This window comes from Oncorhynchus mykiss, chromosome 29 (genome assembly GCF_057628025.1).
Source record: "Oncorhynchus mykiss isolate SJ-2025 chromosome 29, ASM5762802v1, whole genome shotgun sequence".
Classification (NCBI taxonomy): Eukaryota; Metazoa; Chordata; class Actinopteri; order Salmoniformes; family Salmonidae; genus Oncorhynchus; species Oncorhynchus mykiss.
The window spans coordinates 10346508-10361314 of record NC_143050.1 but is presented as its reverse complement, the minus strand read 5'-3'; the positions used below and the strand labels follow the sequence as shown (position 1 = coordinate 10361314).

The window sequence follows — 14807 nt, the reverse complement described above, 5'->3', positions numbered from 1 at the left end:
GAGAGAAGGGAGGGGAAATAAAGAGGGATTGATATTCTCAACCTATCTGGAAGCAATCATGATGAGAGTAACACGCACAAGCTTTCACTACCAAAGAACACGGAGTCCTTGCCCACTTCCAACAAACACATACTCTCTCACACGCACACGAGTATTCAGAAATCAGTGACAGATATGACAACTTTTCTAGCATGAGAGCTACTTTTTAAAAAAAATCTACAAGTCATGAGCAACAAATTTTTTTCTAGACTGCGCACACTTGAAATATGGCCAAATTCTTTACAATTTGTACACTGCAGTGGTTTGGGGATGCACGCTTTACGGCGTATTTTACACAACCAAGCTTCACATGCGTAGGTATTGGCTCTTTATCAAAAAACAATAGGACCGACACTTTTTTTTTTTCCTCCCTTCACCCAGCGGGTCCGACGCCGGGCACCAACCACACCAGGAATTTTCTTCATGTATTCAGCCTGGACGTCGTTAACGACGAGATGACTCCTTTGACGGGAGTGTCACACCCTGACCATAGTTTGCTTTGTATGTTTCTATGTTTGGTTTGGTCAGGGTGTGATCTGAGTGGGCATTCTATGTTGGATGTCTAGTTTGTCTGTTTCTGTGTTTGGCCTGATATGGTTCTCAATCAGAGGCAGGTGTTAGTCATTGTCTCTGCTTGGGAGCCATATTTAGGTAGCCTGTTTTGTCATTGTGGGTTATGGGTGATTGTCTATGTTAGTTGCTTGTGTCAGCACAGTTCTCATTATAGCTTCACGGTCGTTTATTGTTTTGTAAAGTTTGTATTCAGTGGTCAGTGATTTCTTTAATTAAAAAATCATCCTGAACACATACCACGCTGCATTTTGGTCTGCTCCTTACGATGATCGTGACAGGGAGCTCTACTTCGACGTTCAAAACACAACATTTCTGTTGTCCGGATAATTTTGAGGCCCATTGCTATCTTACTCTACTGTTCAGAAATACAATTCATCAAAATAAGACCACTTCTGGTCACTCTGATAGCCTCCCACTTTTACAAGCGCATACTTCACACTTTTCGACACCTCAAGCGGGTATCCTACATACAATATGCATCCTTACTCAGCAAATGCATGCCAACAAGAAGCGCTTCATTATCATTTACACACGTATCCTCCGGCTACAATTTTTGACAATTTCCTTTTTTCCAGTTTTCGATGCTACCGTTGTCCATTCAGAACATCGTCTTCACCAACTTTGCTCCACGAGTTGCTGAATTCGAGCCTCCATTTCCGCCATCTTCACATCGCCATAAAATCAGAATAAGACTCCTGTCCTGTATACTTTGTAATTTAATTATTAGGGTGAAAATGATGGGAAAATATTTAGAATTTATTGATTTATACTAGTTATCATAGAAAGAATACTTTAAAGTATAAGATATTGTGATATATTTGTGTATATTTAAAACATTTCTCAAGCCTAAATGGTCAAATCAAATGTTATTTGTCACATGCGTTGAATACAACAGGTGTAGGTAGACCTTACAGTGAAATGCTTACTTTTACAAGCCCTTAACCAACACTGCAGCTTTAAGAAAAAAATATATTGACTTACACAACTGGTCAAAAGTTTTAGAACACCTACTCATTCAAGGGTTTTTCTTTATTTTGAGCTCTTTTTACATTGTAAAATTATAGTGAAGACATCAAAACTCCTTGCCAATTTTTTGGGGCCTCCAGCTGCCATCACCTGGTATAGAGGTCCTGGATGGCAGGAAGCTTGGCACCGATGATGTACTGGGCAGTACGCACTAAATCAAATCAAATTGTATTGGTCACATACACATAGCTAGCAGATGTTAATGCGAGTGTAGCGAAATGCTTGTGCTTCTAGTGAGGCTGTCTCGTTGTTGTCAGTGATCAGGCCTACCGCTGTTGTGTCGTCTGCAAACTTAATGTTGTTGGAGTCGTGCGTGGCCATGCAGTCATGGGTAAACAGTAAACAATGTTTTTTTTGAGCGGGTACCCCTATCATTTATTGCACCACACAGAATGTCCTGTATGTTTTGTAACAGTAAAAGGTGGTCCATTCTACTTTCTATAGTTTACACCCACAGGAGCGTCACTGCTCATTCTGCGGTCGTTAAAGAGTGTCCCATCAGCTTAAATGTGGTACGTTTTTTAGACTGGACATAAATATTACAGCAGACATAATTGCCTGTGTGTTATGTCGCATTCTACTCGGGAGCACGTCTCGCGTACAAATCCATCGAGTTGACACCCAGTGGAGCGTCATTGCTCATTTTATGAACAGTGCAATAAGCCTGTTCAATATGAAAAAAATATTGCATTTAAGATGATGGGCCACTCTTTAAGGCCTTCAAAAAGAGCAGTAAACTCTGTGAATTTGGAAACTAAAGGTGCTCTTGAGTAAAAATGGACCCCCTTTTACCGGGTGACACAATGTGGAGAAAATTGTGCATGTCCAATATGAACAACATATGAACACCGTGTAATACAAATGGGCTAAATAACAATAGGATTTAAATGTATTTTTTAAAGTTGATTATTATAGTTATAATATTAATATTGTTATCACCTCTTAATAGTAGCATAAATAATGTTTTGTTATTTGTATTACTGTTGCTACCATAATAACTATCTAGTAATCATTACCTTTAATAATATTATTTGTGCAATTAAGGCTATTATTTATTATTATTTTTGTAATATTGTTAAACAAAGTTCTCTAACATTTCCTAATAAAATGGAAGGAATTTCAACAATTAGTATTGTTTTTTTACCGTCTTCATTGCGATACTTTTATTTTGAAGTCACGGGCTTTTGCTATGTCTTACCAGTGAATATCGAAGAGGTGAAGCGAGAGCTTTTTCTACGCCCAAAACCCATCCACGAAAATAAGCCGCCGGAGTGAGGAATTTTAGTATGGAAGGCAGTCCAGTGTCGAATTTGGTCAACAACATTTTTTATTCCCAATTTGCTACGTGAGGCTTGTTTTATTCGAATAGAAGTTTCGGAATGGTTAGGTTGTTCTGAATGCACTGATGTAAGTGGACGCACTTGGCATTTCTGTAACTTTGAAACAAGTTGTGGCTGTCATAGAGATAGAGGACTCATCGTGGATATAATTTTAAAGTAGTCATCTGGGCTTCCTATGAGTTGGGAGCAATCAGCCAACGAATTAGAAAATTGACTGCTTTAAAATGGAAATAGCCTCAATGGCACGTCCCATGCTGTCACAGACGCTTTAATGGCACAGATAGATCTGGCTTTTCAGAGGTGTATCGCCTGGCCAATGCAACGATGATTCCTGTGTTAGCTCGGAACTATGCTATGCCTAGGAACCATCAACTTAGCTTCTGTTTCCAACGACCACTATTTTCAGACGGACCTGTACTACCGGATGAAACAAGTTTTCACTTGACAAGGAAACTAACTCCAAAAATAAATTCAGTCTACAAATCAAAGTGCCATAGTGTGGAGCTAACTTAATTGGTAAAAGTACCAATATTTGTAAGATAATAATGCCTAACCAGTCAGTTTAATTAACTAGCTGTCGTTAAGTTCCTGCAAACATGGCGACTGTAACTCGAGCAGCACCGCTCCGGATCCTGTGCATACACGGTTACCAACAGAACAGCGGCTCTTTTCGCGAGAAGACTGGGGCCCTACGGAAGCTCCTGAAGAAGTATGTGGAGCTGGTTTACATGAGTGCGCCTCACCGGGTACCGCAAACAGGCGACGGTGGGTCACATTCTGATCCCCAATGTCAACATGACATAACAGTTAACAGTTGGGTGGGGTATTTACAGATGGGCTATGTACAGGTGCAGTGATCTGTAAGCTGCTCTGACAGCTGATGTTTAAAGTTAGTGAGGAAGATATGTCTCCAGCTTCAGTGATTCAGTAATGGTTAAGACCTGGGGAGTTTTTCAGGATAAAAAAAGAAACGGAATGGAGCTAAGCACAGGCAAAATCCTAGAGAAAAACCTGGTTCAGTCTGCTTTTCACCAGACACTGGGAGATGAATTCACCTTTCAGCAGGACAATAACCTAAAACACAAGGCCAAATCTACACTGGAATTGTTTACCAAGAAGACGGTGAATGTTCCTGAGCGGCCGAGTTACAGTTTTGACTTGAATCTACTTGAAAATCTTTGGCGAGTTCTGAAAGTGGTTGTCTTGCAACGATCAATAACCAATTTGACAGAACTTTAGCTAGCTAACTATATAGCCACTGAAACAGATTATGTTGTGTTATTTGACATGTCAAATAGTGTTATTTGACACGCAAAGACCCTAACCAAGTTCCATAGAAATCCAGCTTGAGAATGAAATGACTGAACAAATGAACACCGAAACAGCACTGCAATAAATAGGTTTTGATTATGTTTTACTGGTAGTGGGGACATACGTAAATGCCAACAAAATAACTTTTTGGTGTGTGTGTAACCTTTATTTAACTAGGCAAGTCGGTTAAGAGGAAATTCTTATTTACAATGGCGGCCCAGACGACACTGGGCCAATTGTGCGCTGCCCTATGGGACTCCCAATCATCGAACCAGGGACTGTAGTGGCAGGGAAAATATTGGATATCTGTGCATTACTAGTTACTATTGTGGCTTAACTACAATGTTGTTGATCCATCCTCAGTTTTCTCCTACCATAGTCATTACACTCTGTAACTGTTTTACAGTCACCATTGGCCTCATGGTGAAATCCCTGAGCGGTTTCCTTCCTCTCTGGCATCTGAGTTAGGAAGGACGCCTGTATCGTTGTAGTGACTGGGTGTATTGATACACCAACCAAAGTGTAATCTTCTACACTGCTGCTATTCTCTTATCTATGCGTAATCACTTTAATAGCTCTACCTACATGTACATATTACCTCAGTCTCAGTACATTGTTATTTACTGCTGCTCTTTAACTATTTGTTATTCTTATCTCTTACTTTTTTGGGGGGTATTTTCTTAACTGCATTGCTGGTTAAGGGCTTGTAAGTAAGCATTTCAATGTAAGGTTGTATTCGGCGCATGTGACAAATAACAATTAATTTGAATGAATAACTTCACCATTATCAATGGGATTTTCAATATCTTTTTTTATTTATTTTTTACCCGTCTACCAATAGGTGCCCTTCTTTGCGTGGTCTTTACATTTGAGTAATTTAGCGACTTGCAGTAGTGAGTGCATACCTTTTTGTACAGGTCCCCCGTGGGAATCGAACCCACAACCCTGGCGTTGCAATCGCCAACTGAGTCGCATGTGATAAGAGATGAGGTAGTCATTCAATCATGTTCAACACTATTATTGCACGTGTCCAACATATGTGACATTTTTACTCCTGAACTTATTGACTCAATATGTTTCCACTTTAACATTATGGGGTATTGTGTAGGCCAGTGCACTTTAACATTATGGGGTATTGTGTAGGCCAGTGACAATAAATAAATAAAACACTTAAATCAATTTTAAATTCAGTCTGTTACACAACAACATTTAGTCAAGGGGTATGAATAGTTTCTGAAAGCACACTGAGTAAACCAAACATTAGGAACACCTTCCTAATATTGAGTTGCACCCCCCCCCATTTGCCCTCAGAACAGCCTCAATTAATCAGGGGGACGGACTCTACAAGGAGTGGAAAGCATTCTACGGGGATGCTGGCCCATGTGGACTCCAATGCTTCCCGAAGTTGTGTCAAGTTGCCTTGATGTCCTTTGGGTGGTGGACCATTCTTGATACACACGGGAAACTGTTGAGCGTGAAAAACCCAGCATCTATTGTCTTGCCCATTCACCCTCTGAACAGCACACACACACTGTCTCAATTCTTCTTTAACCCGTCTCCTCCCCTTCATCTAAACTGATTTGAAGTGTATTTAACAAGTGACATCAATAAGGGATCATAGCTTTATTCACTGGTCAATCTATGTCATGGAAAGAGCTGGTGTTCTTAATGTTTGGATACTCCGTGAACATTCTGACTGAACAGTGCTGTGAGGATAGGGATTGTTGCGTTACCAACCTTTGGTAATGCATGGCTTTTTGACTGGCACCTATCAGGGTGATCACATACAGATTTCAACTAAATGCAATATCAACTTAGTTTAATACTCTCTTTCTCGCCCTTCTACCTCTCTCTCTTTTCTCTCTCTCTCTTCTCTCTGACTCCAGCAGCCCAAGGGAAGGAGAATGAAGCGGGCCCTGGAGGTGACGAGACCCCCAGGGGATGGTGGTTCTCTGACACCCAGGCTCGGAGCTTTGACGCCGGGCAGCAGTGTCAGGCGAGCCTGGGGCTTGAGGAGAGTGTGGAGGCTGTGAGGACAGCAGTGAAGGACCTGGGCCCGTTTGACGGCGTGCTGGGGTTCAGCCAGGGCGCTGCTCTAGTTGCCATGCTCTGTTCTATACAGGAGCAGAATCTAGAACCACAATTCCAGTTCCGCTTCGCTATCCTGGTGGCCGGGTTCCGGAGTGCTTGTTTGGAACACCAGGGGTTCTACGGCAGCCCTGCTCCACTCGCCATCCCGTCCCTGCACGTCTTCGGACAGGAAGACCAGGTCATTTCTGATAGGATGAGCCGGGAGCTCCTTCCCCTGTTCCAGGAGCCTCAGGTGCTGACTCATCCTGGTGGCCATTTTGTGCCAGCGGCCTCGGCACACAGACAGACCTATCAGGAGTTTCTCAAGAGGTTTCAGTAGGGGAAGGAGAAGCATGGAAACTATTCCATCCTAGAAGTTTCAGAGGAGGTAAATGTCTGAAAATGGAGAGCATAACTTCATGTGGATGTTGCTCATCCAAAGACGGCAAGTAACGAAAATGTTGATTTTAAGTTAACACAGTTATCTTGTGTATCCAGAAATTGTAAAAATATTTTATTGGAAAGTGTCTTTAATTTTCATACAATGTTAGTAAGGCTACCACAGTAACAAAATGACTCCATAACAATTCTATTGTCATTCTCAGGGGGGGGTATAACATTTTTGTTGAAAAATAAATTCCAATAAACATTGACATTTATTTTGCCTGATTGTGTTGCATTCTATGACAAGATTCTTGATAATTGTATCCGCTCACCAACACCAACCCTGCCATCACTTACCAAAATGTAAATCTAAGTGTTATGTAATGCATGGCATGAAGACCTGTGGTTCATTTCAAACTAAAGTGTACTATACCTGTTGCATTGTGACAAATAACATTTGATTCATCGACGTCTCACAGTAAAGACTGATGCCAGTTGACGTTATAACTGTCTTGTGGGTTGACAGAAATACTTTCCCTAAAACCTTCTCAAGTAAATGTTAACTGCAAAGTTGTCTTACCAGGTGGACGTATATAATAAGTATATCATCGGTTTCTATTATTTGTTATTTGCAAACTTTGCTATGAAATGAGCAGCAGCAGTACAGAAACATCACTAGACCTGCACATTAGATGGAAAATTCCTCACTTGCTAGATGCACAATTAAAGTGGAATTAGTCCAAAATCTAAAAGTGTTATTTTTCTTCCATGGTCTTCTGATGTGATTTAAGCATTGACATTGACTCAGAACATCCAATTGTGCTGTTTCTCTACAAACAATTGGAATTTGAGAGTGAAAACCCCCCAAAAATCTAAAAACAGAAAAAATAAAATTGGGGGAAAATATTCAACATAATTTGGGGAAGAAATCACATTTTATAGAGCCCCCACTTAGTTGTTTATTAACCATTATTTTAGCAGGTATTAATGACAGAAAACAGTGGACCACTGTCTTGTACACTTTAAGGACCCAGGGAAGCAGAGAAGAATGTGCCTATTTGAAGACGAACAGAGTTCACGGAAGAACCGTATGTAGAAGGACAGTTGCAATTGTGGTGGGGATCATGATCCTGAGTTCATGGAGTGCCCTGTAAGGGTGAAATTGAGGTGGCAAAAGTTACCGCGGTCAATCGAATCTCCTATGCCGAGGCAATTAAAATATTTGAGAAAGCAAGTGATGCTAGTGAAGATATATGGTGGTGGATACACCGCAGCATGTAGTAAATGTTTGCCGCCAGACAAAAAATACAATGCGTGTTAAAAAGTTGGATTTTGTTGCGTTCATTGCCACAGTTATAAACTGTACAGCACAAATCTCAAAGAGGTCGAAGAAACTGGACATTATTGTGGCTGTGGCAGAAACGTTTTTGAAAATGAAGACCTACAAGGAGTACTGGCGTCGGAAAACCCGCACTCCCAGGTTCACCTGGAGCCTGTGTATGGATCAGATCTGTTTTATTTGTTTTTAACATACATTTTTTGTTGTTGTTGGTAGGTACGTTTTTTTGAATGAATCATGTTTCTATCCCGCATAGTAGATAGCGGGATGTGTGATCGTCAATATACCGTAGAAGAAAAAGTCTTATTCTGAAGGATTCCAAAAATCCGCGAACCGGAAGTACTTTGTTATTCTTGCATGCGTCACGGCAGTATGAGATAACACTCCTATCGTTTGTTTGCGGATGGCCATAACATTATAGAAGAAGAGTCACAATAACAACACAGCTTACTTGCCTTCACAGCAAAGAAGTTCACTTTATTGTATTACTCAATGCGTTGCAAGTGTAAGCTACATGTGTTATAAACAATACGTCAAGAAACAATAACGAAGCAGCAAGTAAGTGCTTGTTTGAGTTAGCAGCGAAACTCACGTGAAAGTTTGCCAGGACGGTTGTTCTTTTTCCCGAAGGAAGACGTGGGATTTGAGGGGGGAAATGGCCACCACGTCTTCTCTTCCAGAGGAGGACCTCACCTGTCCTGTATGCCGAGACATCTTCAGAGACCCAGTCATCCTGTTGTGTAGCCACAGCTTCTGTAAAGACTGTATACATGGCTACTGGAGGGAGAGAGAAGTGAAGGAATGTCCAGTTTGTAGGAAAAGATCAAAACTCAGTGATGCACCCCTCAACCGGGCTTTGAAGAACCTCTGTGAGGCCTACTCAAAGGAGAAAGCATCTGCAGGTGTCCTCTGCAGTCTGCATGGGGAGAAAAACAAACTTTTCTGTCGTGACCACGGACAACCTGCTTGCCTGGTGTGCCAGACTTCTGAGTTACACACAAACCACAAGTTCTGCCCCATGGACGAAGCTGCCAAAGAATATAAGGTGAGTGAGAAATAATAACTGTGTGGCAATAGAATAAATGCCTGTTACATTTAGCTTTTTCCTACAACAAGCAACAATTACTGAACACCACTGCTTAGTGTAGGTGCTGATGCCCTTTAGAGAAAATGTTCTCTCAGTAACCTGATATATTTAAAATGTTACTGTTTCATTCCAGGAGTCTGTGCTGAAGCTCCTACAGAACAAACTGGAGGTCCTTGAGGCGGACAGTCGAAATTGTGTTCAAACGGTAGATACTATCACGGTAAGAGCTGGGAGGCAGATACTATCACGGTAAGATTGACAAGGTACAAATCTGTCGTTTTGCCCCTGAACAGGCAGTTAACCCACTGTTCCTAGGCCGTTATTGAAAATAAGAATTTGTTCTTAACTGACTTGCCTGGTTAAATAAAGGTGAAATAAAAAAATAACTGAATAACTGACTTTCTGTGCAACGGTCAGACAGGCTTCCTGTATAGATTAAGACACCGCAGAGCCAGGCCTCCCGAGTGGCATAGTGGTCTAAGGCGTCACTACAGACCCGGGGTCGATCCCAGGCTGTGTCACAACCAATTTATTTCAGCTTTTATTACTTTCATCATATTCCCAGTGGGTCAGAAGTTTACATACACTCAATTAGTATTTTGTAGCATTGCCTTTAAATTGTTTAACTTGGGTCAAATGTTTTGGGTATCCTTCCACAAGTTTCCCACAATAAGTTAGGTGAACTTTGGCCCATTCCTCCTGACAGAGCTGGTGTAACTGAGTCAGGTTTGTAGGCCTCCTTGCTCGCATGCACTTTTTCAGTTCTGCCCACAAATTTTCTATGGGATTGATGTCAGGACTTTGTGATGGCCACTCCAATACCTTGACTTTGTTGTCCTTAAGTCATTTTGCCACAACTTTGGAAGTATGCTTGGGGTCATTGTCCATTTGGAAGACCGACTTGCGACCAAGCTTTAACTTAACTAACTGATGTTTTGAGATGTTGCTTCAATATATCCACCAAATTTTCCTGCTTCTTGAAGCCATCTATTTTGTGAAGTGCACCACTCCCTCCTGTAGCAAAGCACCCCCACAACATGATGCTGCCTCCCATGTGCTTCACGGTTGGGATGGTGTTCTTCGGCTTGCAAGCCTCCCACTTTTTCCTCCAAACATAAAGATGGTCATTATGGCCAAACAGTTCTATTTTTGTTTCATCAGACCAGAGGACATTTCTCCAAAAAGTATGATCTTTGTCCCCATGTGCAGTTGCAAACCGTAGTCTGGCTTTTTTTATGGCGGTTTGGAGCAGTGGCTTCTTCCTTGTGAGCGGCCTTTCGGGTTATGTCGATATAGGACTCGTTTTACTTTTTTACATTTTTATTCTGAGGTCTTGGCTGATTTCTTTTGATTTTCATATGATGTCAAGCAAAGAGGCATCCAAGTTTGAAGGTAGGCCTTGAAATACATCCACAGGTACACCGTCAATTGACTCAAATGATGTCAATTAGCCTATCAGAAACTTTTAATGCCGTGACATGATTTTCTGGAGTTTTCCAAGCTGTTTAAAGGCAGTAAACATAGGGTATGTAAACTTCTGACCCACTGGAATTGTGATACAGTGAAAAGATCTGTCTGTAAGCAATTGTTGGAAAAATAACTTGTTATACACAAAGTAGATGTCCTAACCGACATGCCCAAACTATAGTTTGTTAACAAGAAAATTGTGACGTGTTTGAAAAACGAGTTTTAATGACTCCAAAATTAGTGAATGAAAACCTCCAACTTCAAGTGTGCGTGTATATATTCCTGTTACCAGTCACTATTCAGCCCTGTTTACATGTATATCCCACCAGTCTACCAGTATGTATACACAACCACTCCAGTTCCCCTGAACATTGAATAAGGTGTATATACTTGCATTCTTGTTTCTTTAACTCGCATATCTAATCATCTTCATTATTATCTATTAGTATTTTATGTATTATCTATTTAAATTATCTAAATTATTTATCTCCATATCTGTATTTTTATTATTAGCATCTAAATTATTATCTTTATTATTATCGTTAATATTTATATTATTAGCATCTAAATTATTATCTTTTATCTTTATTTATATTATTAGTATCTAAATTATTGTCTTATCTATTTTATTAGTAGTTTTATATTAGTATCTAAATTATTATTATTATCATCATCACTGCATTGTTGGGAAAGAGCTCTCAACGTACGAATTTCATTGTGCTGTATAACACCTGTTGTATCCTGTGCACATGGTGAATAAACTTTAAAACTCATTCAAGCTCTGGATGTTTGTCTTCAGAGCCAGGCCCTGTCCACAGAGAGGAAAATAAGGGAACAGTTTGAGGAGCTTCACCAGTTTCTACGGAATGAAACGGTAGTCAGGATAGCTGCCCTGAAGCAGGACGAAGACAACAAGAGTCAAACGATGATGAGGAAGATTAAGGAGATGAACAGAGAGATATCGTCCCTTTCTGACACCATCCAAACCCTAGAGGAAGAGCTAGGGGCTGAAAACATCTCTTTGCTACAGGTAAGAAACAAAAAAGAAAGATCTCCCTCTGTTTTAAGTAGAGATGAAACGTCTACATCTTGATAATGTCATGTCTAATCTGACACTTTGTTCTCCTGCAGGACTACGAGGTCATCAAGAAAAGGTAAGGAATCTTCCTCTTGTTTCTATCCTCTCTGTGGTTCTGAACCCAACCCTACAGCAGCACTGACTACCTCTAACCTGTACCCCCGCTCACTGATTCGGTACCGGTACCCCATGTACATAGCCTCGTTATTGTTACTTTTTGTTTTTTTACTTTTGTTTATTTGGTAAATATTTTCTTAACTCTTATTGAACAACACTGTTGGTTAAGGGCTTGTATTCAGCATTTCATGGTAATGTCTTCTTCACCTGTTGTATTTGGTGCACTTGACAAATAAAGTTTGATTTGATTTCATGTTCTCTCCCCTCTGTGGTTCTGAACCCAACCCTACAGCAGCACTGACTCCTTAATGTTCTCCCAGAGTTCAGTGCATATTGCCAGATCCAGAGAGGGTTTCAGGGGCGCTGATTGATGTGGCCAGACACCTTGGCAACCTGCAGTTCAGAGTCTGGGAGAACATGCAGGAAATTGTTGAGTACAGTGAGTACTATTTTATGATGATAATAATACATACATAGGACTTACAGCTTTTCAAGGATCCAAAGACGCTTTACAATTGTATAGAATAAAATATACAAGGTAAAAAAACAAATTAACAATATCACACTTATTTCAATATGTGTAAATCACGGGATGCAACACTGAAGGGGAAAAAAAGTCATCTGTTTTGTATAAACATGACCTGCTCCTACGAGTTCCCACTTTAAAATAATCTGTGTTCTCTCTCCTCTCAGCTCCTGTGATTCTGGATCCCAACACTGCTCACCCAGATCTCATCCTGTCTGGTGACCTGACCAGCTTCACATGCAGACTCAGTGATGACCAACAGCAGCTTCCTGACAACCCAGAGAGGTTTAAACACCGCTATGCTGTCCTGGGCTCCGAGGGCTTCAGCTCGGGGACACACAGTTGGGACGTAGAGGTTGGTGACAGCAAAGAGTGGGCAGTAGGTGTAGCCATAGAGTCTTGCGATAGGAAGGAGACGTCTCGGTGGCATATTAGTGGAGTCTGGTATGTACTCTCAAGAGAAGGGAGTGACTATATTGACCAAGTGTCACCGAATGCATGTTACTGTCTTGAACCCGTTAAAGTGAAACCCCAGAGGATCCGAGTGCAGCTGGACTGGGACAAAGAAACGCTGTCACTTTCTGATCCTGTCAATAACCAACGCATTGGGTGTTTCTTCAAAAACACTCAAATAGTTTCACTGAGAGCATTTTTCCGTTCCTCAGTGGGGGGGACTATGTCAGGGTTATGCCAGTGAAGGCCTCTGTAACAGTATAGCACAGTGAGAGCTGATAATTACACAAGTCGGGGTTCCTGTGAAAATAAAACTACAGGCTAAAAGGCAATGGACACAAACGATTGCTGTCGGAACATTGTTGACCAATTTTCAAAATGCATTAATTGAAACGAATCAGTTTGTTAATTATAATGTGTCTTAATATCAGTAAACCCTTGTCTGATAGACATGATAACTGCAGGTTTAGTTCTGTTTGCTGTTTTTCAGTGATTGTGCCTGCTGCTGAATCTCATTCAACATCGACTTAATGGGACAGATTTGGAATATATCGGGGGGGGGGGGGGGGGGGGGTTCCATTTTGAATGCCAGGTGTACTGAACACAGATATCCTCGTTGGCCTTTTGAACAGTTTGTCTAGGGAAATGTTACTGTTGTTCAGTTAATCTTCTAGTGAAGTATCCGCTAACCGAGTATGATACAGCAATCTGTCAGTCAATGACATGCATTAATTAGTTGATGCAACACTACCTTTGACTCAGCCTGGCTGTGACTGAGATCCCACTCCCCCTCTCTCTCCCACTTCCTCTCCAAAGATCTGACTCCCTCTCACTTCCTGAATTCATCCTTCTGGTTTTTTATTTACTGTTTCGTTATTTAGCCTTTTTAAGCGCTTTGAGGTTTCTTCTCTATCGGTAATGGTCTTCCTGTCTGTGAAGTGTGCTTCTCCATTCTAGTGTAATTCTATGTAATGTAAGTTGAGTAATTGCTGCTGTGTTTAATACCATGGTCATGTTTTACAGCCTCTCTCATGTATGGGACGTACATCAAATTACATTTAAATCTGTGTGTCTGACATTACATTTCAGTCATCCTCATCCAGAGAGACTTACAGTAGTGAATGAATCATTATTCAAACTTTTTTTTTGTACTGGTCCTCTGGGAATCGAAACCCCCCCCCAACCCTGGCGTGACAAGTGCCCTGCTTTACCAACGGAGCCAAATGGGACTTCCAGATTTAAATCTAACGGTGTGTTGTGCTCAATGGGTCGGTGTCCCGTGCACAGATTAACCCTAGTCCTGGACTAAAACGCTCTTTCAGTGAAGAATCTCCATGGAGAATGACTTTTAGTCCTGGTCTAGGTTTAACCTGTGTCTGGGAAACCAGCCCTTTAGAACGGTATAACAGCAGCAGTAGTGGAGGACTGAGTTCAGTTCATACAGACAGGCAGCAATAGTAGAGGACTGAGTTCAGTTCACACAGACAGGCAGCAATAGTAGAGGACTGAGTTCAGTTCATACAGACATGCAGCAGTAGTGGAGGACTGAGTTCAGTTCACACAGACAGGCAGTAGTAGTGGAGGACTGAGTTCAGTTCATACAGACAGGCAGCAATAGTAGAGGACTGAGTTCAGTTCATACAGACAGGCAGCAGTAGTGGAGGACTGAGTTCAGTTCATACAGACGGGCAGTAGAAGTGGAGGACTGAGTTCAGTTCATACAGACAGGCAGTAGTAGTGGAGGACTGAGTTCAGTTCATACAGACAGGCAGCAGTAGTGGAGGACTGAGTTCAGTTCACACAGACAGGCAGCAGTAGTGGAGGACTGAGTTCAGTTCATACAGACAGGCAGCAGTAGTGGAGGACTGAGTTCAGTTCACACAGACAGGCAGCAGTAGTGGAGGACTGAGTTCAGTTTACACAGACAGGCAGCAGGGGGAGTCATTGTCTGTTCTGTGTTACAGATCTAGGATTCTGCTTGGATGTCGTCTGTCATA

The 14807-nt window shown here is 41.4% G+C and overlaps 2 protein-coding genes across 3 annotated transcripts; both read left to right on the top strand.

Annotated features, from left to right (window-relative positions):
• Nucleotides 1-2829: 2829 nt before the first annotated feature.
• ovca2 (OVCA2 serine hydrolase domain containing) lies at nt 2830-7018 on the top strand. Of its 2 annotated transcripts, none has more exons than XM_021591627.3 (2): nt 2830-3743; nt 6176-7018. In XM_021591627.3, exons 1-2 carry the CDS (start codon nt 3575-3577, stop codon nt 6697-6699), a joined length of 693 nt encoding a protein of 230 aa, XP_021447302.3. In that variant the 5' UTR covers nt 2830-3574; the 3' UTR covers nt 6700-7018. The 2 variants fall into 2 exon arrangements, with proteins under 2 accessions (XP_021447302.3, XP_021447303.3); XM_021591628.3 differs by having other exon boundaries at nt 3361-3743; nt 6179-7018.
• Nucleotides 7019-7806: 788 nt separating this feature from the next.
• On the top strand, nt 7807-13273 carry LOC110510237 (zinc-binding protein A33). Its single transcript, XM_021591626.3, is given in 7 exon segments — nt 7807-9127; nt 9303-9389; nt 11436-11666; nt 11768-11790; nt 12152-12270; nt 12525-12976; nt 12979-13273. Coding segments are annotated over 7 exon segments (1398 nt in total). The 5' UTR covers nt 7807-8737; the 3' UTR covers nt 13075-13273.
• The last annotated feature ends 1534 nt before the right edge of the window (nt 13274-14807 follow it).

Excerpts from the sequence above, each read along its gene's own strand:
- ovca2 (XM_021591627.3), top strand. The coding sequence starts at position 3,575 with ATGGCGACTGTAACTCGAGCAGCACCGCTCCGGATCCTGTGCATACAC. Across the intron at positions 3,744-6,175 it reads GGTACCGCAAACAGGCGACG|CAGCCCAAGGGAAGGAGAAT; the intron begins GTGGGTCACATT and ends CTCTGACTCCAG.